The sequence below is a fragment of the Thamnophis sirtalis genome, unplaced genomic scaffold (genome assembly GCF_051295495.1).
Source record: "Thamnophis sirtalis isolate CommonGarterSnake01/CBP01778 unplaced genomic scaffold, rThaSir2_p1.2 scaffold_2, whole genome shotgun sequence".
Taxonomy (NCBI): Eukaryota; Metazoa; Chordata; class Lepidosauria; order Squamata; family Natricidae; genus Thamnophis; species Thamnophis sirtalis.
The window spans coordinates 103,314,564-103,340,487 of NW_028261382.1; the positions used below are offsets into that span (position 1 = coordinate 103,314,564).

The 25,924-nt window shown below is 45.0% G+C and overlaps 1 protein-coding gene across 1 annotated transcript in view; it reads right to left on the minus strand.

The window, feature by feature from the left end:
• ADGRB1 (adhesion G protein-coupled receptor B1) overlaps nt 1-25,924 on the minus strand; it is a 303,358-nt gene that overhangs the window by 137,695 nt on the left and 139,739 nt on the right. The window contains 6 exon segments of the mRNA XM_087706632.1: nt 1,675-1,869; nt 2,119-2,225; nt 3,214-3,315; nt 12,885-13,049; nt 18,125-18,300; nt 25,175-25,337. Coding sequence (XP_087562758.1) covers nt 1,675-1,869; nt 2,119-2,225; nt 3,214-3,315; nt 12,885-13,049; nt 18,125-18,300; nt 25,175-25,337 — 908 coding nt within the window.

Sequence of the window (25,924 nt, forward strand, 5' to 3'; positions counted from 1 at the left end):
ATAGGGCACTGCACACCAAGACAACTAGACACAAGGACAGTTTTCCCCCCCCCCCCCGAATTCCATCACTCTGCTAAACAAGTAATCCCCACCACGCTGTCAATAATTTACTAAGACTGCATTACTATTTATTCTTCTCGTCCTTCCTAGTATCTACCTCTCCCCACTATATAACCACGTTGCTTGCATCTTTCAATTTATATTGGTTTTTTTTTGTTTCCTAGTACGATTTGATAACTTTTTGGTAACCTATGGCTATCACTAAGCATTGTATCTTTTTATTCTTGATAAATGTATTTTATTTTCCTTATGTTCACTGAGAGCATCTGCACCAAAGACAAATTCCTTCTGTGCCCAATCAAACTTGGCCAATGAAGAATTCTATTCTATTCCATTCCACTCCATTCATTATTCTATTCTATTCTGTTCTGTTCTCTTCCCTTCTTCTATTCTATTCTTTCTTCTTTCCTCCGTTCCATTCCATTCCATCCATTCATTATTCTATTCTGTTCTGTTCCCTTCCTTCTCCTTCTTCTATTCTATTCTCTCTTCTTCTTTCTTCTATTCTATTCTATTCCATTCCATTCCATTCCATTCCATTGTGTTCCATTCCCTTCATTCATTATTCCCTTCCCTCCCCTTCTTCTATTCTATTCTCTCTTTTTCTTTCCTCTATTCTATTCTATTCCTATTCTATTCCTATTCTATTCCTATTCTATTCCTATTCTATTCCTATTCTATTCCTATTCTATTCCTATTCTATTCCTATTCTATTCCTATTCTATTCCTATTCTATTCCTATTCTATCCCATCCCATCCCATCCCATTCCTTTCCACTCATTAATCTATTCTATTCTGTTCCATTCCCCTTCCCTTCCCTTCCCTTCTTCTATTCTATTCTCTCTTCTTCTTTCTTCTTTCTTCTTTCTTCTTTCTTCTATTCTATTCTATTCTATTCTATTCCATTCCATTCCATTGTATTCCATTGTGTTCCATTCCCTTCATTCATTATTCTGTTCTGTTCTATTCCCTTCCCTCCCCTTCTTCTATTCTATTCTCTCTTCTTCTTTCCTCTATTCTATTCTATTCTATTCATATTCTATTCCTATTCTATTCCTATTCTATTCCATCCCATCCCATTCCTTTCCACTCATTAATCTATTCTATTCTGTTCCATTCCCCTTCCCTTCCCTTCCCTTCTTCTATTCTATTCTCTCTTCTTCTTTCTTCTTTCTTCTTTCTTCTTTCTTCTTTCTTCTATTCTATTCTATTCTATTCCATTCCATTCCATTGTATTCCATTGTGTTCCATTCCCTTCATTCATTATTCTGTTCTGTTCTATTCCCTTCCCTCCCCTTCTTCTATTCTATTCTCTCTTCTTCTTTCCTCTATTCTATTCTATTCTATTCATATTCTATTCCTATTCTATTCCTATTCTATTCCATCCCATCCCATTCCTTTCCACTCATTAACCTATTCTATTCTGTTCCATTCCCCTTTCCTTCCCTTCCCTTCTTCTATTCTATTCTCTCTTCTTCTTTCTTCTTTCTTCTATTCTATATTGAGAACTCTCAATTTTTTTAAAAAAAAAAATGGAAGCATTTTTTAATTTAAATATCAACCTTCATGCCCATGCTAACTCACCCCTGCGTGGATTCCTGCGTGTCAACTCACCTGTACGTCACTCGTAGTCGGATTGTAATACGCCCTGCGGAAGATCTCCGTCATGTTCCTGAGTACGTCAAAAGTCGACAACAGATCCCCACTGTAGCTGGTTCCATCCTGAGAGATCTCCACCAGGTTCTGCAAGACGTCCGAGACCCCTTCACCAACAAGACCCCTCTGAGCTTTTGAGAGATGCTCCCTGGTCTGGCAAGTCAAAAAGGAGAAGAAGAAGAAATGTTATTTCATGATGTTTCCTTTGTTGTTAGTTGCGAAGTCGTGTCCGGCCCATCGCAACCCCATGGACAACATTCCTCCAGGCCTTCCTGTCCTCTACAATCCTCTGGAGTCCATTTAAGCTCACACCAGTTGGGATGATCTCGAGATGCCACCTTCAGAGGTTCAAATCGGAAAGCCCCCATTTCCCATCTCGTTCTGAAGGTCAATCTCACTCACCATCATCTGGATATTCCTGTAGTCTATGGAGACACATTTGACGTAGGTTGGAAGCGTCCAATAGGCGATCCCATCTTCATCCAGGAGACACCGCCGTAGGATCAACCCTGATGAGGGAAGAAAACCATAACATGAAAAGAAGAGCTTCTCTTCCTCCCTCCTCCCTCTCCTCCCTCTCTAAACCCCACTCTCATCTATCACTGATGATGTTACCTAGTTGGGCATGAAATGTCTGCAAGAAAACAGCCAAGCTCAGAGAGCACCAAGGACACCCCAGTTCTCCTCCTCCTCCTCCTCCTCTTCCTCCTCCTCCTCCTCCTCCTCCTCCTCTTCTTCCTCCTCCTCCGCCTCCTCTCCCCCTCCCAATAAACCTCTCTCTCATCTATCATTGATGATGTTACCTAGTTGGGCATGAAACATCTGCAAGAAAACAACCAAGCTCAGAGAGCACCAAGGACCTCACAGTCCTTCTCCTCCTCCCACTCTTCCTCCTCCTCCTCCTCCTCCTCCTCCTCCTCCTCCTCCTCCTCCTCCTCCTCCTCCTCCTTTTCCTCCTCCACTTCCTGCTCCAGCATCAAGGACCCCAACAAGCAATTGCAAATAACTCCATTACTCCCTGGCGATGCCCAAATTAACCTCTTGTGAGTAATCACTCCCCCGGTTTAAAAACGCCGATGGAGACTGTGGTATCAGTACCTTGAAAAATCAGACCGTATTTTCCCTTTCTCTTGTAACCAAGAGAGTTCCCCATTTAGGTTTCTTTCTAAAGTTTTCTTTCTTTCCAGGGTTGAATGTATTTTGCTAACTGCCTCCTCCTTTCACCAAGGTTACCTTGATGGAGATTATTATGAGCCCCTAGCTTAAAAATTAAACATTGAGCATACTGCTGATCTCAAAATGTCCTACATGTTTTCTTTTCAGAATCAGAGACAGATAACCCGTGGTTCTTATTCATGTGTAATCACAATTTCTCTATTTTTTTTTAAATCGAAATACCCTTATCATATTTCAGAAACAAAGATTAAAATGCAAACTAACAGAAGGAGGGAAAGAAAGGAGGGGAAGGGAATAATCTGATGCCTTCCCACGTCTTACCTGTGGCATTACGGGGACATCGGACAGCCGCTGCGTCTCCAGCTGGAGTCTCTTTCCAAACTACGGAGGCCAAATTGTCTTCATCACAGATTTCTTGAGGTTCTATCGAGAAAGAACGTGAGAACTTGGAGAACTTGTTTGAAAGAACTTTGGCTAACACTTCATTTATAGATTACAGATTAACAGAGTTAGAAGGGACTTTGTAGGTCATCTTGTCCAACCCCCTGCCCAAGCAGGAGACCCTACACCATTTCTGACAGAGGGCAGATGTCCAGTCTCTTCTTGAAAGCCTCCAGAGATGAAGCTCCCACAACTTCCGAAGGCAACTTCTGTTCCACTGCTCTCACTGTCAGAAAAATTCTCCTTGTTTGTAGGTCGAATCTTGCCTTGATCAGTTTCCATACATTATTCCTTGTCTTTCAGGTCCTTTGGAGAATAGGTGCCCCCCTTTTCTCCATGTTAGCCCCTCAAATATTGGGGGCTATCATAAGAAAGGCTGAGGGCCAAAGAATGGAGGCCTTTGAACTATGGTGCTGGGGAAGACTCCTGCGAGTCCCTTGGACTGCAAGTCCATCCAACTGGTCAGTCCTAGAGGAGATCAACCTGGACTGCTCTTTAGAAGGCCAGATCCTGAAGAGGAAACTCAAAGCCTTTGGCCACCTGATGAGAAGGAAGAAGGACTCCCTGGAGAAGAGCCTCATGCTGGGAAAGATGGAGGGCAAAAGAAGAAGAAGGGGATGGCAGAGAAGGAGGTGGCTGGATGGAGTCACCAAAGCAGACAGTGTGAGCTTGAATGGACTCCAGAGGATGGGAGAGGACAGGAAGGCCTGGAGGAATGTTGTCCACAGATTTCGCGATGGGCCAGACACGATTTCACAATTAACAACAACAAATCATTCCAAGAAGAACATTAAGTAAGTTGGATTTTGTATTCAAAACCAGGTCCAACTGGTATTCCCTTGTCGGTGGTGGCCCAGGAGGGTAGCAGACAAATGAGGTATAAAACTTGCCGATATTTACATGCAGGGGCAATAGAACACGTGGTAGCCATAAATGCATTTCATGAAAATTCCCATAAATATTCTACACTTCTGCAAAAGGCGAGGTAGAGTCTGCAGCCGACAAGATTGAAGAATGAATCCCACTTCTGCCTCAATAATGCCAGCCTTTATTCGTCGAAGTTATTTACGAGACATAAACCAGGAGAAACTGTCACAGGAATATTAAAGCTATTTCTCAACTCGGAGCAGGGAGATAGGAGGGAGCAGAGATTTTTCAAGTTCCAATTATATTTCTTTCCTTCCCGAGCGTGTAAAGCAACTCGTGAACAGAGTGGGCAACACACGTGGCCCAGAGAGTCTAGAAAAGCATTAACCAAGGAAGACCGACCTAGAACCATAGGCATGCCTAGATCTTAAAACAGCCTTGCCTTGCCTCAGGGTTTCCTCACCATGCAGTGTGAAGGAAGGACAATCGGTCAGAGGAATGGCTTGCTTTCAGAAGCTGTGGGTGTCCCATCGCTCAAGGTTCTCAGGAAGAGATTGGACAATTATTTCTTTGAAATGGTATAGGGTTTCTTGCTTGAGCAGGGGGTTGGACTAGAAGACCTCCAAGGTCTCTTCTGTTATTGTTACTCTTTAATTAATCTTGACGAATGTATCTTGTCCTTTTATGTACACTGAGAGCATCTGCACCAAAGACAAATTCCTTGTGTGTCCAATCACACTTGGCCAATAAAGAATTCTATTCTATTCTATTCTATTTTATTCTATTCTACTCTACTCTACTCTACTCTACTCTACTCTACTCTACTCTATTCAATCACACTTGGCCAATAAAGAATGCTATTCTATTCTATTCTATTCTATTCTATTCTACTCTACTCTACTCTATTCTACTCTACTCTATTCAATCACACTTGGCCAATAAAGAATGCTATTCTATTCTATTCTATTCTATTCAATCACACTTGGCCAATAAAGAATGCTATGCTATGCTATGCTATTCTATTCTATTCTATTCTATTCTATTCTACTCTACTCTACTCTACTCTAATCTACTCTACTCTTCTCTATTCAATCACACTTGGTCAATAAAGAATTCTATTCTATTCTATTCTATTCTATTCTACTCTACTCTACTCTACTCTACTCTACTCTACTCTACTCTACTCTACTCTGCTGGAGTTCATGGAGCACCACCTCCAACGTAGTTGGAAAGAATCCAGTTGGGAAAAGCTAATGATCCTTTTGCTCTTGGCCCAGGCAATTTGTAGCCCAGGCAATTAGAAAGCTGTTGTGTGATGAACACAACCCGAGGAGGAGGAGGAGGAGGATCATTCCTGGCAGGCCGTCTGCTCCGCCATCTGCCCTTCCTCAGATATCAGCGATTGGAGGAACACACTCGATGTACAACTTCCTTCTCTGGTTTTGCAAGTGGATGGATGGATGGATGGATGGATGGATGGATGGATGGATGGATAGATTAACAGAGTTGGAAGGTCCTTGTAGGTCATCTAGTCCAACCCCCTGCCCAAGCAGGAGACCCTACACCATCTCTGACAAATGGCAGTCCAATCTCTTCCTGAAAGCCTTCAGTGATGGAGCTGCAAAAGAAACTTCTGTTCTATTGGTTGATTGTTCTCATTGTCAGAAAATTCCTTCTTATTTCCAGGTTGAATCTCTCTTTCTTCAGTGTCCATTCATGGCCTTTTGTCCTGCCCTCTGGGGATTTGGAGAATAGCTTGCCCCCCCTCCCTCTCTGTGGCAGCCCCTCAAATATTGGAGCACTGCTATCATGTCTCCCCTGGTCCTTCTCCTGTACCATTTCAGACAAGTGACTCTCCAGTCTCTTCTTAAAAACCCTCCAGTGATCCAGTCAACTAGAAGTCACTTTGACTCAAAATCACCCACTAGTCATTCAACCATCAAGAAAAGAATATGTGAACAGCACAAAACTCTGGCTTTGCACAGGTCTGCCTTGAGTACCAACGGTGCCCTGTTCTTAGTCCAGGAGATCTTGTTGGTGACTCATGCTTTAGTCATCTTCTGTTTAGATTACCGTAATGCGCTCTGCATGCTGTTAATCTTCCAGATCATTTGGAAGCTCTGGCTGGACCAGAACGCAGCACTGCAGATATTTTTTTAAGGAATTATTTTTTTTATTACAGCCATATAACACCAGGGCTCAAAAAGCTGCAATGGCTCTCCGTGAGCATCCTATTGCAATCCAAGATGCTGGTTATTCAACCCCTACTTGTCCCTGTTTTCTCTGCTTCTCCCACCAAGCAAGGAGGACATCATTTCCAACTCCTTTCCATCAAGCAATGTCATCTCAATGGAGCCAGGAGTTGTGCTGTTATGTCAGGCAGGTCCCAAACCAGGAATGATAAATGGTTGATTCTTCCAAGCTGAGTTCTTTCTTCTTTCAAACCTACAGACGGAATCTTGCCAAACTGAATGCTATCTGCATTTACAATATACTCTTGGAACTATTAAGGAGGGGATGTCTTCGCCAAGGTGGCGCAGTGGTTAAATGCAGCAATGCAGGCTACTGCTAGATCAGCAGTTCAGCGGTTCAAATCTCACCGGCTCAGGGTTGACTCAGCCTTCCATCCTTCCGAGGTGGGTAAAATGAGGACCCGGATTGTTGTTGGGGGCGATATGCTGACTCTGTAAACCGCTTAGAGAGGGCTGAAAGCCCTATGAAGAGGTATATAAGTCTACTGCTATTGCTATTGCTATTGCCCTCTTTCTCTCACACATCTCTGAGCTGAGTTGCCTCTTACACATCTGGAATTCACCTCCCTGGGGATCCATCTCCTTACTACATTCTATCACACATTTTCTGCTCTGGGGAACCGCATCCCCCTTGAGATCAGATTGGCCCGAACTTGGTTAAGCTTTTTGCAAAGTGGTGAAGACCCACCAGCTTCCCAAAGCATTTGGGCAAGGAAGTTAGAGAAACTCTGCTAATTAATGATATTTAAAAAACTTGGATAGGGTTATAGTTTCAACCCGATGCACTTCTTTTTCATTAGCCCATAATGGCATTCATCTTGAATTAATGAAAGATGTGCCTCGTTTTTCAAAGCACTGCATGGATTGTTTTGGAAAGCAACGGTAATCAACGTTCTTTCTGGATGTAAGGGTCTCAAAAAGTTATAGGTAGTTTGAGAAGAAGAGAGAGAAGAAGAAGAAGAGAGAGAGAAACAAGATGAGGGAAAGAAAAGAGAGAGAGGCAAAAGAGACAGAATGAGGAAGAGACAGAGAAAGAAAGGGAGAGAAAATGGAAGAGAGAGAGAGAGAAAGAGATGGAAAAGAAAGAGAAGAGAGCAGGAGAGAGAATGGAAGAAAGAGAAAAAGAATGAGAAAGAGAGATAAGAGAGAGGGGGAATAGAAAGAGGGGAAGAGGGGAAGAGAAAGAAAGAGAAAGACAATGTGAGAGAGAGAGAGAAGGAGAGAGAAGAGAATGAGAACAGAGTAAGAGAAAATGGAAGAGAGAGAAAAAGAGATAGATAGATAATGAGGGAAAGAGTGAAGGAGAGGGAAGAAGAGAAAGGAAGGAAGAGAAAATGAGAGAAAGAAGAGAAAAAATGAAGGGAAAAGAGAAGAGAGAGAAGAAAGAGAGAATGGGAGAAAAAGAGAGTAGCGAGAAAAAGGGGAGAAAAAATGAGAGAGAGGAAAGAGAAAGAGAAGAAAGAGAATGGAAGAGATAAAAGAAGAAAGAATGAGAAAAAAGATGAGAGAGAGAAAGAGGAAGAGAAAGGGAAAGAGGGGGAAAGAAAGAGAAAAAAATGAGAGGCACCGAGAAAGGGGGGAGAGAAGAGAAAGCAGAGAGAGAGAGTAAAAGAGAATGAAAGAGAATGAGAGAGAAACATGGAGGGGGAGAGAGAGAGAGAGAGAGAAAGAAAGAGAAAGAAAGAAAAAGAGGGAAAGAGAGAGAGAAAGAGAGAGGCAGAGGGAGAGAGAGAGAGAGAGAGAGAGAGAGATCAGTGTGATGAAACTAAGACGCTTCCAGGAAGACAAATTTAATTTTTTTCTTCCCAGAAATCTCTAAAATATATCCCTTGGAGGCTGGTGCCAAAAAGTCAACATTTAGAATTTAATTATTATTATAAATTCAGATTCCCCCCACAGACACTTATCAGAACTAGCAGTATTTCACTGTGCAACTTCCATTCATCCACTTTGTGCCTATTTCAGCCAGGGAATTTAAGAGGAGCATCTTCCTTTTGGCTCCTGAAGGTGGAAGTGTCTACTTGGGCCTCACAATCCATTCCCTGCTCTGTAAAGGCATCTCAACTGGAGCATCCTCACCAAATAGAACATAGAATAAACGGGCTGGAAGAGATCTTGGAAGTCTTGTAGTCCAACATTCTCTGATTGTCCAATCTCTTCTTAAGTACCTTCAGTGATGAAGCTCCCACAACTTCTGAAGGCAAGCTCTTCCACTGGTTGATTGCTCTCACCATTAACAAATTTCTCCTTAGTTCCAGGTTGCTTCTGTCCTTGATTGGTTTCCATCCATTGCTTCTTGTCCTGCCCTATTTGGAGAATAGGTTAACCTCCCCTCTTCTCTGCGACAGCCCCACAGATACTGGAAGACCGCTATCATGCCATCCCTAGTTCTTCTCTTCATTAGATTAGATGTGTACCTAGTTCCCTCAATCGTTCATCAGATGGTTTAGCCTCCAGTCCCTTTATCCTCTTTGTTGTTCTTCTCTGCACTATCCAGATGCTGTCCAGATTCTCCTTTAACACAGCCAATGAAGGGGACCTGATGTGACACCCAGAAAAATACAGCATCCTTCACTTAATCCTCCCAGGAGAGATTGAAGGCAAATGAGGTCCAGGCAGAAGAAGAACATCATGGCTTCCAAAATCTAAGGAACTGGTTTGGTGGAAACTCAGCCGCACTTTTTCAGGCAGCTGTTGATTAAAATAGGATTGCCAACTTCATCACCAACATCCGATGATGGATACGGAAGAATGAGGAGGAAGAGGACGAGGAGGAAAAGGAGGAAGAGGAGAAGGGGGAGGAAGAGAAGGAAGAGGAGGAGGAAGAGGAGGAGGAGAAAAAGGAGGAAGAGGAGAAAGGGGAGAAAGAGAAGGAGGAGGAGGAGGAAAAGGAGGAAAAGGAAGAAGAGGAGGAAGAGGTGGAGAAGGAAGGCAGAGGAGGAGAAAGAGAAGGAAGAGGAGAAGGAGAAGGAAGACACAGGAGGAGAAGGAGAAGGAAGACACAGGAAAAGAAGGAGAAGGAAGAGGAGGAGGAGGAAGAAGAAGAAGAAGAAGAAGAGGAAGAGGAAGAAGAAAAAGAAGAGGAGGAGGAGGAAAAGGAAGGCAGAGGAGGAGAAAGAGAAGGAAGAAAAGAAGGAGAAGGAAGACACAGGAAAAGAAGGAGAAGGAAGAGGAGGAGGAGGAGGAGAAGGAAGGCAGAGGAGGAGAAAGAGAAGGAAGAGGAGAAGGAGAAGGAAGACACAGGAAAAGAAGGAGAAGGAAGAGGAGGAGGAGGAGGAAGAAGGAGAAGGAGAAGGAGAAGGAGAAGGAGGAGGAGGAGGAGAAGAAGAAGAAGAAGAAGAAGAAGAAGAAGAAGAAGAAGAAGAAGAAGAAGAAGAAGAAGAAGAAGAAGAAGACGACGACGACGACAGGAGAGGCCACCATGCCTCTAACTCAGAGCCCCCCAACCTTCCTTGCACCAGGAACCTCTTTTCATAAGAAAAATCGTGCTTTGCGTTGTCTTGTGGAATATTTTGTGGGGGGATGGTTTCATGCTTGCAACCTACATCCTGTGCATGTGCAGATGAAACTTGCTCACCTGCCACTTGCATGGACCGGTTCCCAACAGCTCATGGTGCCATGGTTGACTTTCTCATACATCTCTGCTTGCAACCAGACAACAGAAAGTAGGAAGGTGGGAGGGGACTAATTGGAATTTTTGGGGAGCTGGGAGGGAATTGAGGAATTGAAGAGCACCATCTGTGGCCTGAGAAAATGTCTACACCTCAAGGTCGAATGGTAGGAAACCTCCGAAAGACACATACAATTCCCAAAACCAACTGACTACACGCGATAGCAATAGCAGTTAGACTTATATACCGCTTCACAGGGCTTTCAGCCCTCTCTAAGCAGTTTACAGAGTCAGCATATCGCCCCAAACAACAATCCGGGTCCTCATTTTACCCACCTCAGAAGGATGGAAGGCTGAGTCAACCCTGAGCCGGTGAGATTTGAACAGCCGAACTGCAGAACTGCAGTCAGCTGAAGTGGCCTGCAGTGCTGCACTCTAACCACTGCGCCACCTTGGCTCTCTTGATGGGTGGACAATGGCCCAGGAGAAAAAAGGGGGACTTCTACCTAAGCTGCTTTTGGCATGAAAACTTCAGAACCGGTTTTGCTTCTTCTTTACCTATGTGGCATTATCAGTAAGGCTATATTCTTGGGAAAAAATGATACCCCAGAAGTTTCTTTTGCTACATGTGCCAATAGGACAGTACCAGTCCATGGACCAGGAGTTGGAGAACCCACCTCTAACTCATAGACTTCACCATCGAACTGTCCGTATTGCAAGAAATATTTTACCTAAAGCTTAGGCAGGTTCTACCTTATCCTAACCTCCATATCCTGAACTCAAGAACCAATCCAGAATGATAAAATAATTGGGGGTCACCCCCCCCCAAAAAAAGTCTCCAAAATCACCAGCAACTTTTCCAGTCCATCCAGGTGCAGGAAATCCACCGTGACTTTCCGCTAGCTGGTTCTCGAATGTAAATTCTTTCCCCACAACAGCTGGAGTGCTTTTGCACATCACATCTCTCTTGTGCTTCTGTAATTCGTACTCCGCATTCAGAAATCAATCAAATTAATTTTTGAGAAGGAGCTGAGATGGCATGTGTGCAAAATTTTAATAAGTAGTATAATCAAAGGAATAATTTTTCAAGGAAGTACTGCTGAACTTGAAATACATCTTCTCTTCTTGGTTTAGAGCAGGAGGCTCCGAACTTGGCAACTTTTTAAGATTTGTAGACTTCAACTCCCAGAATTCCCCAGCTAGCATGGCTGGTTGAGGAATTCTGGGAGTTGAAGTCCACCAGTCTTTGGGCCAAATTTGGAGAGCCCTGGTCTACAGCAATGTTTGTCAACCTTTGAGACTTAAAGAAATGTGGACTTCCACGCCCAGAACTTTCATCCAAATGTGGTCTTCTGGAAGTTGAAGTCCACAAGTCTTTGTACCAAATTTGGAGAGCCCTGGTCTGTAGCAATGTTTGTCAAACTTTGAGGCTGAAACATACAGTATGTGGGCTTCAACGCCCAGAATTTCCATCCAAGTGTGGTCTTCTGGGAGTTGAAGTCCACACTTTTAAATCTTGACATGATTCCTCTATTGGAGATACAATAATCATCTTGTATAAGCCATTTCTTAGTTTGGCCATATCCTACAGAAAAAAGCAACTTCATATTCTGGTGAAAGAGAAGTTCCATGAGAATGGGGTCCAGCATGAGTCTGAAGGCTCGGAAGACTAAACCTCAGGTCTCAATGACTGATCCAAATGGGATCCAGCAAAGCAATGATGCTTAGAAGAGTTAGCCATAAAAGGAAACCAGATCTCCAAAGAACATGGTGGGTGGACACCATCAAAGCTCTGACACCAGCCAGAGCATAGAACAACTCAAAGAAGTAGTGCAAGATCGGAAGATGTGGAGAGACCTGGCCCATGGGATCGTCAATGGTTGGATATGACTGAAAGGATCACATATACATCATCATCACTATCATCATCACCACCACCATCATATAATCATCATCATCATCATCACCACCACCATCGTCATCATCATCATCACCACCATTATCATCATCGCCAACCACCATCATCATTATATCATCACCACCACCACCCTCAACATCATCATGATCACGATCGTCATTGTTATAATAATAATAATAATAATAATAATAATAATAATAATAATAATAATAATAATAATCACCACCACTACCACCATCATCACCACCACCACCACCACTATCATCTCATAGTCACCATCGTCTCATCATCATCATATCATCATCATCGTCACCACCACCACCACTACCACCATCATCATCTCATCATCTCTATCATCATTATATCATCACCATCATCATCATCATCATCATCATCATTATTATATCATCATCATCATCATCATCATCACCACCACCACCACCACCATCTCATCATAATCATCTCATCATCATCATCACCACCACCACCACTACCACCATCATCATCAATATCATCACCATCATCATCTCATCATCATCATCACCACCACCACCACCACCACCATTACCACCACCACCATCATCATTATATCATCATCATCACCATCATCTCATCATCATCATCATCATCACCAACACCACCATTACCACCACCATCATCATTATATCATCATCATCATCATCATCACCACCACTATCATCACCACCATTATCATATCATCATCACCACCACCACTATCATCATCACCATCATCATTATATCACCATCATCACCATCATCACTGTCATCACCATCATCATCTCATCACCACCACCACCACCATCATATCATCACCATCATCATCATCATCATCATCATCATCACCATCATCATCATCACCATCTCATCAGCAGCAGCCACTTACCTGGACATCTCCGTTCATTGCATTGCTTGTACTCCTCCTTGGGACCTTGACATGGTTCTCCTCCGAAGAACGGGCCATAGCACACGCGGTCTCGTCTCTGGGCTCCCCCTCCGCAGGTGGCAGTGCAGCTTCCCCAAGGACCCCACACCTGCCATTTCCCATCCACTGCAGCAGAAGGACAAAAATGAAGGCCAGAAGCCTGTTGTGAACATTCCTGCGGAAAAGGAGGGCAGAAGGAACCCCTGGCCTGCAATGCAATGCATACAAGTCACAGTGGGCTTCAAGTCCATCTCAAATGTGCAAAAGGCAACTGGGCTTTCTCGGTTTCTCTCCTTTGAAAACGTTTTGCTTCTCCTTCAAGGAGCTTCTCGGTTCTGCAGTCAAGGACTTTATGGATGAGAAGCGAAAGGTTTTCAAAGGAGGAAAACTGAGGAAGTCCAGTTGCCCTTTGGGGGGAAAAAATCACAAAAAAGACCTCTGTGATAGCGAATCTCCATAAATGCTTCAAATTCAATAGTGGTGGTCCTCAATTTATGACAGTTCATTCAGTGACCCTTCAAACAGTTACAAGAGCACTGAAAAAGTGGCGTGATTGTTTTTCACCTTTAGAACTATTGCAGACAAAGCTGGCCATTTGCATCCTTTTTAGAGAGTCATTGAGGCCACTTGGAGGTTTATCTGAGTCCTCAGGGTCACCTGAGTGGTCCAAATGTGGAGCCAAGGTGGCGCAGTGGTTAAATGCAGCACTGCAGGCTACTGCTAGATCAGCAGGTCAGCGGTTCAAATCTCACCGGCTCAGGGTTGACTCAGCCTTCCATCCTTCCGAGGTGGGTAAAATGAGGACCCGGATTGTTGTTGGGGGCAATATGCTGACTCTCTGTAAACCGCTTAGAGAGGCCTGAAAGGCCTATGAAGCGGTATATAAGTCTACTGCTATTGCTACTGCTATTGCAAATGGATGTGGAGCCTTCTTGGACCTGCGGAAAGGATCTGTGTTGTTGACCGGAGATAAATGATGTTGAATCCCTCTGTGGAGAGAGGGCTGTTCAGTTTTGACTAAGGTGATTTTGCACCACTCAGGTGACTCCGAGGACACAGATAAACCTCCAAGTGGCCTCAATGACTCTCTGAAAGGAAGCAAATGGCCAGTTTTGTCTGCAAGGAGTATAAGTCCTTCCATTCCCCACCATTTCATCAGAGCTGAAGAAGCTTCTTGGATGAGAAGTGAAACGCCTTCAAAGAAAAAACCTAATCTAATTTAATTGCCTCTTGGGAAAAAAAAACACCAGTGGGATGCTTGTTTATTAAATATATCTTTCGCCCATCTTGTAGTTCGAGGTGGTTCCATCTGGGGAAAAAGTTTGGGCCAAAGTTTTTAGAACACTTCTTCCAAGAAGTGTGGGATTTCTTTCTTTTAGAAAAGATATATTATGAGAAAGGTGAAAGCGATGTGTCTTCTATAAAGCAGTTTTCCCAAATGTCAAAATATAGTATCATTAATATGGTTTTTAAAGGGATACAGGGGCTCAGTGGCTAAGATGCTGAGCTTGTCGATCAGAAAGGTCGGCAGTTCGGTGGTTCGAATCCCTAGTGCCGCGTAACGGAGTGAGCTCCTGTGACTTGTCCCAGCTTCTGCCAACCTAGCAGTTCGAAAGCACGTTAAAAAATGCAAGTAGAAAAATAGGAACCACCTTTGGTGGGAAGGGAACAGCGTTCTGTGCGCCTTTGGCATTTATTCATGCCGGCCACATGACCACGGAGACGTCTTCAGACAGTGCTGGCTCTTCAGCTTTGAAACGGAGATGAGCATCGCCCCCTAGAGTCGGGAACGGCTAGCACATATGTGCAAGGGGAACCTTTGCCTTTAATATGGTTTAGACACCAGGTGGCACTTGGTAGTATCTGAGTGAAATGAAGACTGAATTGAATTTTGAATTTGAATTTGTGTTTATTTGTATGCCGCCCTTTTCCCTGGGGGGACTCAGGGCGGCTCACAATCAAAAAGGAAGGGGGAAACAGACTTTTACAAATAGACAGTACATAATTAAAACGCAACGGAAATGCGTTTGCGTTTGAAAGACACAACAAACCAACATCAATGTTGATTTCCTGATCATTGAGTCCTCCAATTCTTCCTGGTCATTATAGCCATCTTTCAATGTTTAACAAGAGCAGAAGATGAACTGGCCTCAATGAGAAAGTGTACCTCAGTCTAATATGGGTAGTTTAAATTTACAATTGAACCCAGAGTTATGGCCATGAGGCACGGCGGTCATAAGTCTAGGCATCATGGCATTGAACCTGTTTTGTTTTCCTTTTTTGACATTTTTCTGGCAGTTGTTGAGCGAATGCTGTGATGATTAAGCGAATCCATTTCACTCAATGGGATTTTTCTTTTTAGAGGTTTTAGAGGTTTTAGAGGTTTTATTAATATTTGTAGGCCGCCCTTTTCCCTGAGGGGACTCAGGGCGGCTCACAGAAAACCAAGGGAGGGGGAATACAACATTAAGACGACAACATATAATAAAATCGACACCATACATTCAATATTCGGGCGGGGTAACGGTCCTTATCCCCAGGCCTGACGGGCGAGCCAGTTCTTCAAGGCTATGCGGAAGGCTTGGACGGTGGAGAGGGTACGAATCTCCACGGGGAGCTCGTTCCAAAGGGTCGGGGCGACTGCTGAAAAGGCCCTCCTCCTTGTAGTTGCCAGCCGACACTGGCTGGCCGATGGAATGCGGAGGAGGCCCAGTCTATGCGATCTTATAGGTCGTAGGGAGGTAATCGGCAGAAGGCGGTCTCTCAAGTATCCAGATCCACTGCCATGTAGGGCTTTATGGGTGAGTAAAAGCACCTTGAAGCGCATCCGGAGATCGACAGGTAGCCAGCGCAGCTCGCGGAGGATAGGTGTTATGCGGGTGAATCGGGGTGCACCCGCGATCACTCGCGCGGCCGCGTTCTGCACTAACTGAAGTCGCCGGATGCTCCTCAAGGGCAGCCCCATGTAGAGCACATTGCAGTATTCCAGCCTAGAGGTCACAAGGGCCCGAGTGACTGTTGTGAGAGCCTCCCGATTCAGGTAGGGTCGCAACTGGCGCACCAGGCGTACCTGGGCGAATGCCCCCCTGGTCACAGCCGCTATATGGTGGTCGAATGACAGCTGTGGATCCAGGAGGACTCCCAAGTTGCGAACCCTCTCTGAGGGGTGTAAAATTTGACCCCCCAGCCTGAGTGTTGGAATGTTGGCCAAATCTTTGGGAGGGAAACACAACAGCCACTCGGTCTTTTCTGGGTTGAGCACAAGCTTGTTAATCCTCATCCAGTCCATAACGGCCTCAAGACCCCGGCCCATCACGTCAACCGCTTCATTGATTTGGCACGGGGCGGACAGATACAATTGAGTATCGTCCGCATATTGATGGTATCTAATCCCGTGCCTGCGGATGATCTCTCCCACCGGTTTCATGTAGATGTTGAATAGTAGGGGGGATAAGACCGAACCCTGCGGCACCCCATAATTTAGGGGCCTTGGGGACGATCTCTGCCCTCCCACTAACACCGACTGCGACCTGTCCGAGAGGTAGGAGGAGAACCACCGTAGCACGGTGCCTCCCACTCCCACCTCCCGCAGTCATCGCAGAAGGATACCATGGTCGATGGTATCGAAAGCCGCTGAGAGGTCAAGGAGGACCAGGATGGAGGGATGTCCTTCATCTCTGGCTCTCCAAAGATCATCCATCAATGCGACCAAAGCGGTTTCTGTGCTGTAACCGGGTCTGAAGCCAGACTGGAAGGGGTCTAGGTAGTTTGCTTCCTCCAAGGACCGTTGGAGCTGAAAGGCCACCACCTTCTCAACAACCTTCCCCAGAAGGTTGTTCCAGGTTTTTCCTGGAAACGGGAAGTAAACACCAGAAACAGGGGGGAAATGGCAAAAAGTGACCATGGGATGCTACAATTGGTTGTAAAGGTGAGCAGGGTGTTAAATGCCCCAAGTGCTGTGACAGGTGTGTGTGTGTGAGAGAGAGAGAGGGGTGTGTGTGTGAGGTAGTCATAACTTTGAAATGGGTCATAAGTAAACTTCAAACTTCAAATGGTCGTAAAGCGAACAGTCATGTGTCGAAGACTATCTACATGATAGGAATAGTGTCACATTTTGTGTAATCTCCATTACACAGACAATATCTCTCTCTTTCTTTCCCTCTCTCTCTCTCGCACACACACACACACACACACACACATCTGTATATCTATCTAATCTCTCTTCCTATCTCTCTATGTATCTCTTTATTTTGCTTTCTCTCTTTCTTTCTATATCTATCTCTGTATCTCCATTTCCATCTCTGTCTGTCTATTTGTCTGTCTGTGTCTTTGTTTCTGTCTCTTTGTGTGTATATATATATGTATATATACACACAATGTCTATCTCTATCTATTTGTATCTCTCTTTGTTTCTCTATCTGCCTGTCTGTATCTATTTCTGTATCTCTGTCTATCTCTCTCTCCTTCTCCTTCTCCCTTTCTATTTGTATCTATCTATTTTTATCTCTCTCTCTCTCTCTCTCTATCTATCTATTTGTATCTATCTATATTTCTATCTCTCTCTCTCTCTCTCTCTATCTATCTATCTGTACCTATCTCTCTATCTATTTTTATCTATCTATCTATCTGTCTGTCTGTCTGTCTGTCTGTATTTCTGTATCTCTCTCTCTCTCTCTTTCTATCTCTCTCTTTGTATCTGTCTGTTTGTCTGTCTGTCTCTATACACCCATCCATCCATCCATCCATCTATCCATCCATCCATCTATTTCTGTATCTCTGTCTCTCTCGCTATTTCTATTTCTATCTATTTGTGTCTGTCTGCCCGCCCGCCCATCCATCCATCCATCCATCCATCCATCCATCCATCCATCCATCCATCCATCCATCCATCCATCTATCTATCTATCTATCTATCTATCTATCTATCTAATTTATCTTTTTCTTTCTCTCTATCATCTGTCTGTCCGTCCATCTATCCACCCATCCATCCATCCATCGATCTATCATCTGTCAGTCTCTCTCTCTCTATTCATCCATCCATCCATCCATCCATCCATCCATCCATCCATCACCATCTCTCTCTCCCTCCCCCTCTCTCAATCTATCAAATGCGTTGCCCACCCATCAGGCCAAATCAACCTTCCCTTCCTGGTCTGGTCTCCAGAGATCTGGAGATGGGAGGGCTTCCCCATGCAACCCACCTGGACACTGTCGAAGGAAGCAGTCTCGGGATTCGACCCAGGGCCCCTGGCACTCCGCCCCTCCGTACGAAGGCCCGTTGCACTCCCGTGTCCTCTGCTGGGTGCCATTGGAGCAGGAGGTGGAACAGGCGCTCCAGCTGGACCAGGCATTCCAGTTGCCGTCCACTGAGTGGCCCAAAGGAAGGAAAGAGAGCAGGCAGAGTGTGAAAACCGCTTTTGCACGGGGTGAGGGGGGGGCAGTCAATGGTATTTATGCCACATTCATAAATGTTCAGTTGTTTCATGTTTAATGAAGGAGGAGGAGCAGGAGGAGGAGCAGGAGGAGGAGCAGGAGGAGGAGCAGGAGGGGGAAGGAGGAAGGAAGGAGGAGGAGGAAGGAAGGAGGAGGAGGAAGAGAGGGGAGGAGAAGGAGGAAGAGGAGGAGAAGGAGAAGGAAGGAGATGGGGGAGAAGAATAAAGGGGGAGGAGGAGAAGGAGAAGGAGGAAAAGGAAGGAGAAGGAGTAGAAGGAGAAGGAAGGGAGGAGGAAGGAGCAGGAGAAGGACAAGAAGAAGAAGAGGAGGAGAAGGAGAATGAAGGAGGAGGAGCAGGAGGAGGAGAAGGAAGGAGAATGGGGAGAAGAATAAAGGGGGAGGAAGAGAAGGAGAAGGAGGAAAAGGAAGGAGAAGGACGAGAAGGAGTAGACTAGACGGGCTGGACTAGACGACCTCCAAGGTCCCTCCCAGCTCTATTCCATTCTGATATTCTAATTCAAGGTGACAGCCAATAACCTTTGAGTGAATTCCTTGAGCGTTTTTTTTCCTAGCAAGGAGAAAGAGACGTATTTGTGGAATCCTCGAGGGCCGTTTTTGCTTTTTAATATCAGCTGCCTCGGTTTTGATAAGACATTTTTCTCTCTCTTGACAGTCCAGCCCTGCTCCCTTCTATAATCTCTAAATAACTTATTGATGACTTCCCTTTGCCAGGCTGAATACATCCTAACTCAGGGATGGTTAACCTTTTCAGTGCCGAGTGCCCGAAGCGGGAGGGGCGTGAAAACCCCAAAATGCAATGTGAGTGCTTTCCCACATGCTTGCAGGTGCATCCCATGCGCACATGCGCCCCCCTTGCTCATTTTTAAAAAATTATTCTTATTGTTTTTGCATTTAAAATAGCGCAGCGCAGTAAAGATGTTATGGACGTACAATCCCAGTATATCCACATAATCTCATCCATTCTTTGTCGGTCTGCTTAGTACATTATCTGTCCTTCTAACCAATCGCATTGTTTACAGTTCGTTCCAGTCTTGTCACCTTGTCTTATACCAATAATAAAATCTGTTCCAAGATAGGAAGGAGAGGAGAAAGGAGAGGAATAGGAGAAAGGGAAAGGCAGAGGAAGAATGGGAGGGAATGTAAGAGTAGGAAAGAGGGGAGGAATGGGAAGAAGAGGGGAAGGGTAAAGGGAAGGAAGGGGAAGGAGAGAAGGGAAAGGAGAGGAGGAAGGAAGGAAGGAGAGAAGAAAGAGAAGAAAGGGTAGTAGGAAGGAGGGAAGGAGGGAGGGAAGCAAGGAGGGAAGGAAGGAGAGAAGGAGAGAAGAAAGGAGGGAAGGAAGGAATGTAGGAGAGAAGGAAGGGGGAAGGAAGGAGGAAAGGAAGGGGGAAAGGAAGGAGAGAAGGAGAAAAGAAAGGAGGGAAGGAAGGAAGGAGGGAAGGAAGCAGGGAAGGAGAGAAGGAGGGAAGGGGAAGGAGGGAGGGAAGGAAGGGGAGTAGGAGAGAAGAAACAAGGAAGGGAAGGAAAGAGGGAGGGAGGGAAGAAGAAGTAGGACCGTTGTAAGATAAGATGGATCTATGGGATGTTAAAAAAGCAATCTTCAAGTATATTGTTAACAGTAGGGAAAAATTGTTATAAATACATATTATTAATAACAGTTATGAGATCATATAATTGTGAATGTATATATGAAATTGATAAAATAAAATAAATTAAAAAAAATAAAATAAAATCTGTTCCAGACTTCATAATATTCCGACTCCCCTTTATTTTATTTTTTTAATTCTAGTGTTGCAGAAAATGACAGGCTTTAGACTTCTCAGGATACAGGAAAAGTTTATTTGGCAGCCAGGTTCAGAAAGTTAGCGAAATAGCTAACTGTTCTGACCTCCTCTTCTCCGCTCGTTCACAGACGACAGGCAGACAGGCTTAAAAGGAAATAACTTTATCAGTCCTCGGCTCAGACTGGCTGCGAGCCCAAAATGAGCATAAATAAAGTCTCTGGCAAGAAGATAACAGAATGCAAAAACAAAGATCTCTTACGGCCAAACCAGGTGTACAGAAAGAAAGCAATTCACTTCTCCACGTGTCTCTCACAAACAAACCACGACCGATGAACGATGAACCATGAACGAATGATGAACGTTGACTCCTGCAACCACGGCGTGGCACCATCCGTCCTTTTATCTCTAGAAGACCACCCTAACGAGCCCCAGCTGCATTGTTATTCCTGCATCCCGACTCAACTCACAGCAAACTTCTGCTGAGTCACAACAGCTAACATTGCAAATTCTGAACACCCTTCATTATCGAAGCACGCGTTCTTATCCATTCTCAAGAGCATTGCAACACGGAAACACTTAACTCATTACTTATTGGTTATTTTGTGGGGAGAGCCTTATAAGTAGATGAGGGTCTTACTTCTCCTTTAGTTACAGGTATAGGTGTCATTAACGAACTTTATCTGTACCTTGTGGTTTCGACTTTTGACATAGGGACGTTGGCTGGAGCATCTTGTGATTAGAGGCTGATGACATTTCCTTTAAGCAAGCTTCTAATTGCCTCTTTATGCCACGTCTTCATTCTTATATTTTTAATCCATATTTTAGTCTACTTTGCAAGGGTGAGCCTATCTGCTTCCAGTCCAAAATTTTCCTAGTTATGTCTAACTCTGATGGGATACTTTCCAGTTTCCAATATTGCGCATGGGTTAATTTGCGACGCTGCCAATTCATGGATAACTAAATGAAGCACATCCTTCTAATACCTCTCTGGTATTATAATGCCTAGGAGGAAAATTTCTGGTTTGAGCAGAATTTGATCTCTCACCATTTGTTCCAGCCATAGTTGTGCCATACTCCAATATCTTTTTGCCTCGTTGCATATACACATCCCGTTTTTGACACACAGGTTCTTGTCAGAAGCTTTCCAGGCCCAAACCTGGGCATTGGGGGTGGGGGTGGGCTCACATGGCACCCCCATGCCTCGTTTTGGCTTCCAGGTTGGTGCAGGAGGACTTCCATGCCCTAAACATGGCACGAGGAGGGCATGTGCATGCATGTGAATCCCTGGGCTGCATTCTAACCACAAACAGGAATAGCAATAGCAATAGCAATATCAGTTAGACTTATACACCGCTTCATAGGGCTTTCAGCCCTCTCTAAGCGGTTTACAGAGTCAGCATATCGCCCCCAACAACAATCCGGGTCCTCATTTTACCCACCTCGGAAGGATGGAAGGCTGAGTCAACCTTGAGCCGGTGAGATTTGAACAGCCGAACTGCAGAACTGCAGTCAGCTGAAGTAGCCTGCAGTGCTGCATTTAACCACTGCGCCACCTCGGAATTTGGGATGGTAAAGCAAGTACAAATTATTAAAAAAAAATAAGGATTTAAGCCCACATCCTCACTTGCGCTCTTGTAAGCTTCCAAGTTTCTCAAACAATTCTGAATTCACCCCTCTTTGCACAATATCATTAGCTCAAAGCACACCACATACACAAAGACACACACACAGAGACATCCCCAGCCTGAAACATAATTTATCATCTAACGGGCCGACACCTCCTTCTGCAATGTGCAACTTAGGAATGAAATATGAGTAATTTTTATTGCAGCCGTATATCTTGCCATGTAGCTTGACATGACGGACCTGATCTAATTATCTCAGCTCTTGTATCGCTAAAACAGGGAGGCCAAAGATTAACCCCCGGCAAGTAGTGAGCTGAGGTGGCGCAGTGGTTAGGGTGCAGTACTGCAGGCCACTTCAGCTGACTGTTATCTGCAGTTCAGCGGCTCTAATCTCACCGGCTCAGGGTTGACTCAGCCTTCCATCCTTCCGAGGTGGGTAAAATGAGGACCCAGACTGTGGGGGCGATATGCTGACTCTGTAAACCGCTTAGAGAGGGCTGAAAGCCCTATGAAGCGGTATATAAGTCTAACTGCTATTGCTATTGCTAAGTAGATGAAGTTGGAAGGATCTGTGAATTGGAGGATGGTGGACCTTTGGATGTCCTCAAGGTTCACAAACCACCTTGGGACAATCTAGATAATACTGGATCACTCAACTCTAGGCGAGCAAAGTTTGTTCCCATCGCAAGACCCATCAGAAGACCTACCAGAAGACCCTTGCATGATGCAATCCATATGAGCCAAGGTGGCGCAGTGGTTAAATGCAGCACTGCAGGCTACTGCTAGATCAGCAGGTCAGCGGTTCAAATCTCACCGGCTCAGGGTTGACTCAGCCTTCCATCCTTCCGAGGTGGGTAAAATGAGGACCCAGATTGTTGGGGGCAATATGCTGACTCTCTGTAAACCGCTTAGAGAGGCCTGAAAGGCCTATGAAGCGGTATATAAGTCTACTGCTATTGCTATCATCTGACCCATCACAAGACCCTCACCTGACATGGTTTCCCCATCATAAGATCCTCACCAGACATCATCCACGCCTAACCTATCACAAGATCCATACAAGGCCATCCCTTGATGCCACCCACCCCTGATGCAGCATAAGACTCACCACCAGATCCTCATTTGATGCAACTCACTTGACCCATCCCAAGAGCCATCCCAAGAACCTCACTTGACATGGCCCTCACATCATGTGACCTCCCCATTACAAGACCTTCACCTGGTGGACCACGCCTGACTCATCACAAGACCCTCACTTGATTCAACTCACACCTGACCCATCACTAGACCCATCACAAGACTCTCACCTGACATGATTTCCCCATCATAAGATCCTCACCAGACATCATCCACACCTAACCTCTCACAAGATCCATACAAGACCCTCAGTTACTGCAACCCAACCCTGACTCTTCATAAGACTCATCACAAGGACCTCACTTGACACACCCACACCTGACCCATAAGACCCATCACAAGATTCTCATTTGATGCAACTCACCGGACCCATCACAAGAACCTCACTTGATGCAACTCACACCTGACCCATCTTTAAACCCTAACCTGATGTGTCCCTCACTTCATGTGACCTCCCCATCACAAGACCTACTGACCACCCCAAACCCTTCTGAACAGAAGAACACGGACACTACACACATACCTGCTCCCCTCAACCGACTTACGGGACAGTGGTCATTTTGAGAAGAAACCTTGGTCTTTGGAGAGTGGGGGAAATGACCAGTTCCTCATATTATCTCTCGTTTTGGTCATATTTACATAATGCAGATAATCTTTGACCTGCAATCATTTGTTTAATGACTGTTCAAAGTTACGAAGGCCCCGAGAAAAGTGACACATCACAGGTTTTCACATTTACGACCGCTACAGCTTTCCCGTTTTGTTATTGGCTTCTGCTTATATTATTGTATACTGTCAGAAATTAGTTGTTTTCTAACCTAGCAAATTGTAACCTCAATACTGGACCGCAAATGTTATCTCACTGTTGCATCTCGCTTTTATTCTTGGCTTCAAAACTGGGCACGTTCTTGGAAACATAGAAGAAATTGTTACACGGGAATATCAGGCCCCATAGATAAAAGGAACCAAACTAGGGAGTTTTCCCGGCTCATAAATCCTTAAAGCATTCTGCCGAAAAAACAACTTGACAAAGGGGGGCTGCCACCCCCTAACCAAGGCTTTAGGAATACTCCATAGATAAGGTAGGCAGAGACAGGAGCTTGAACAAGAGAATGCTTTATTGGTAATGAATCTTTATCTCTAATTGGATAAACTTTGCTTCTATCTGCCTAAAATATATATAATCCTCTGAGTCCCTCTTGCAGGGGGCGGCTCTTCCTTCCATGCATTTCTTTGTATGTTTCGGATATAGTTTTGCCACCCAGATTTTGCTGCGGCCATCAATAAAAGCTGATATTTTTTTGCAAGCCTCGTCTGGAGTCTCCGTTCTCTTGGGCATTTCAGTGGCTCCGGGAAACTGCTGGAAACTTTACACTATATTATAAATGGATAAAAACTGGGGTGTGTTTTTTAAAAAAGAGTATTTTTCAGGAATACTCTGGACTCTGCACCCCACAACAACCCAGCCTTTTCCGGTAAAAAAAGTCCACAAGGTGGGTGGGTGGGGGGAGAGAGATATTTTCTTCCAACCCTCGCTGCGTTCTGACCTTTCTCGGAGCACAAACCATCTCCCATTAAATGGCTGGCATTTCTCTCTTTAATTAACGTGTGTGTGTGTGTGGTGTGTGTGTGTGTGTGTGTGTGTGTGTGATTGTGTGTGTGTTAAAACTCTAAAAGCAGTGCCCAGTTATTTGCCAAGATTTTCACTCCAAAGATCCAGCAGTTAAATTATCGGCGACTCACTGCACCAAATCAAATAGCCGCCAGCCAGCCAGAATTTAAGCAGCGTTCCTGCTGCAATTAAGCAATATTTTGCAAGCTTCCTTTCCTTTCCTTTTCCCCAAAAGCCACTCCGCCTCTCTCTCTCTCTTGTCCAGCTGCAAATAAACACCGCATTGTTCCTGCATCAGAGAATCATCATTGGGTTTTTTTGGGGGGGGGGGAGTAATTAAATGAGACATAAGGGACTCCTGCAACCGTTCTTTATATGTTTTAGCCTCCAGTCTCCTGATCATCTTGGTTCCTCTTGTCTGCACTCTTTTCCCTGGGGCAGGGCGGGGGGGGGGGCAGGGGGGGCATGGCCAGCCAGGTGTGGGATTTGGAGATTCTCCATACTGGCCATGACGTTAGCTACGGGTTCTCCCGGATCTGGGCAAACATGTAACAGCCCACCTCTGTAGCCACCCTCTAACAACGAAATATCACAGTTCCCCACGGCTCACCCGTGGGAGGAAGTCTCTTTAGCAAATTACCTGGGCAAAGGGCGATATTGCAGAATTTGGTTTGCTTCTCGGGACCTTCGCAGGGGCTTCCTCCGAACTGGGGGGGCTTGCATATCCGGGTCCGATCCCGGTATCCCCGTCCGCAGGTCGACGAGCAGAGGCTCCATGGCGACCATTCGTCCCAAGTGCCGTGGACTGTAAGGAAAGAGAAAAAAGGCTCAGGGGGAGATCCGGACCCTTACTACCCTCCCGGCCTTCCGCAAAGCCACCAAGTCCTGGCTACTCCAGCAAGCCGAGGGGCTTGTGAAATATCCAGCCCCACGGAAATTGTGAATGTTGTGTTTTTTTTTAAGTGTTGTTTTGTTTATTTATCCCCTTCCCTTGTCTATTGTAAGCCGCCCAGAGTCCTTCGGGAGTGGGCGGCATACAAGACCAACTAAACTAAACTAAACTAAACTCAGCCCGAGGAAGCCTTCTCAACTCTACACCAGTTCACCGTTGATCATGTATTTATGAATTCTTGCTTGTTTGGGATCTTGTTTTTTCATCCATGCCTTTCTTGTTCTTCATCACTAACCCAAGGTAGTAAACAGACCTAAGGCTCCGTCTGCTTCCTATTTAACTCACAACGACAACCTTGTGGGGTGGGTTGAGCCGAGAGAGAAGGACTGGTTCAAAGTCACCCAGTAGGCATATGTGCCTCGGGGGAAGGGGAACTAGAATTCACAGGCTCCTGGTCATTGACACAACGTCACCCGGTCAGCTTTCATGCCTAATGCGGG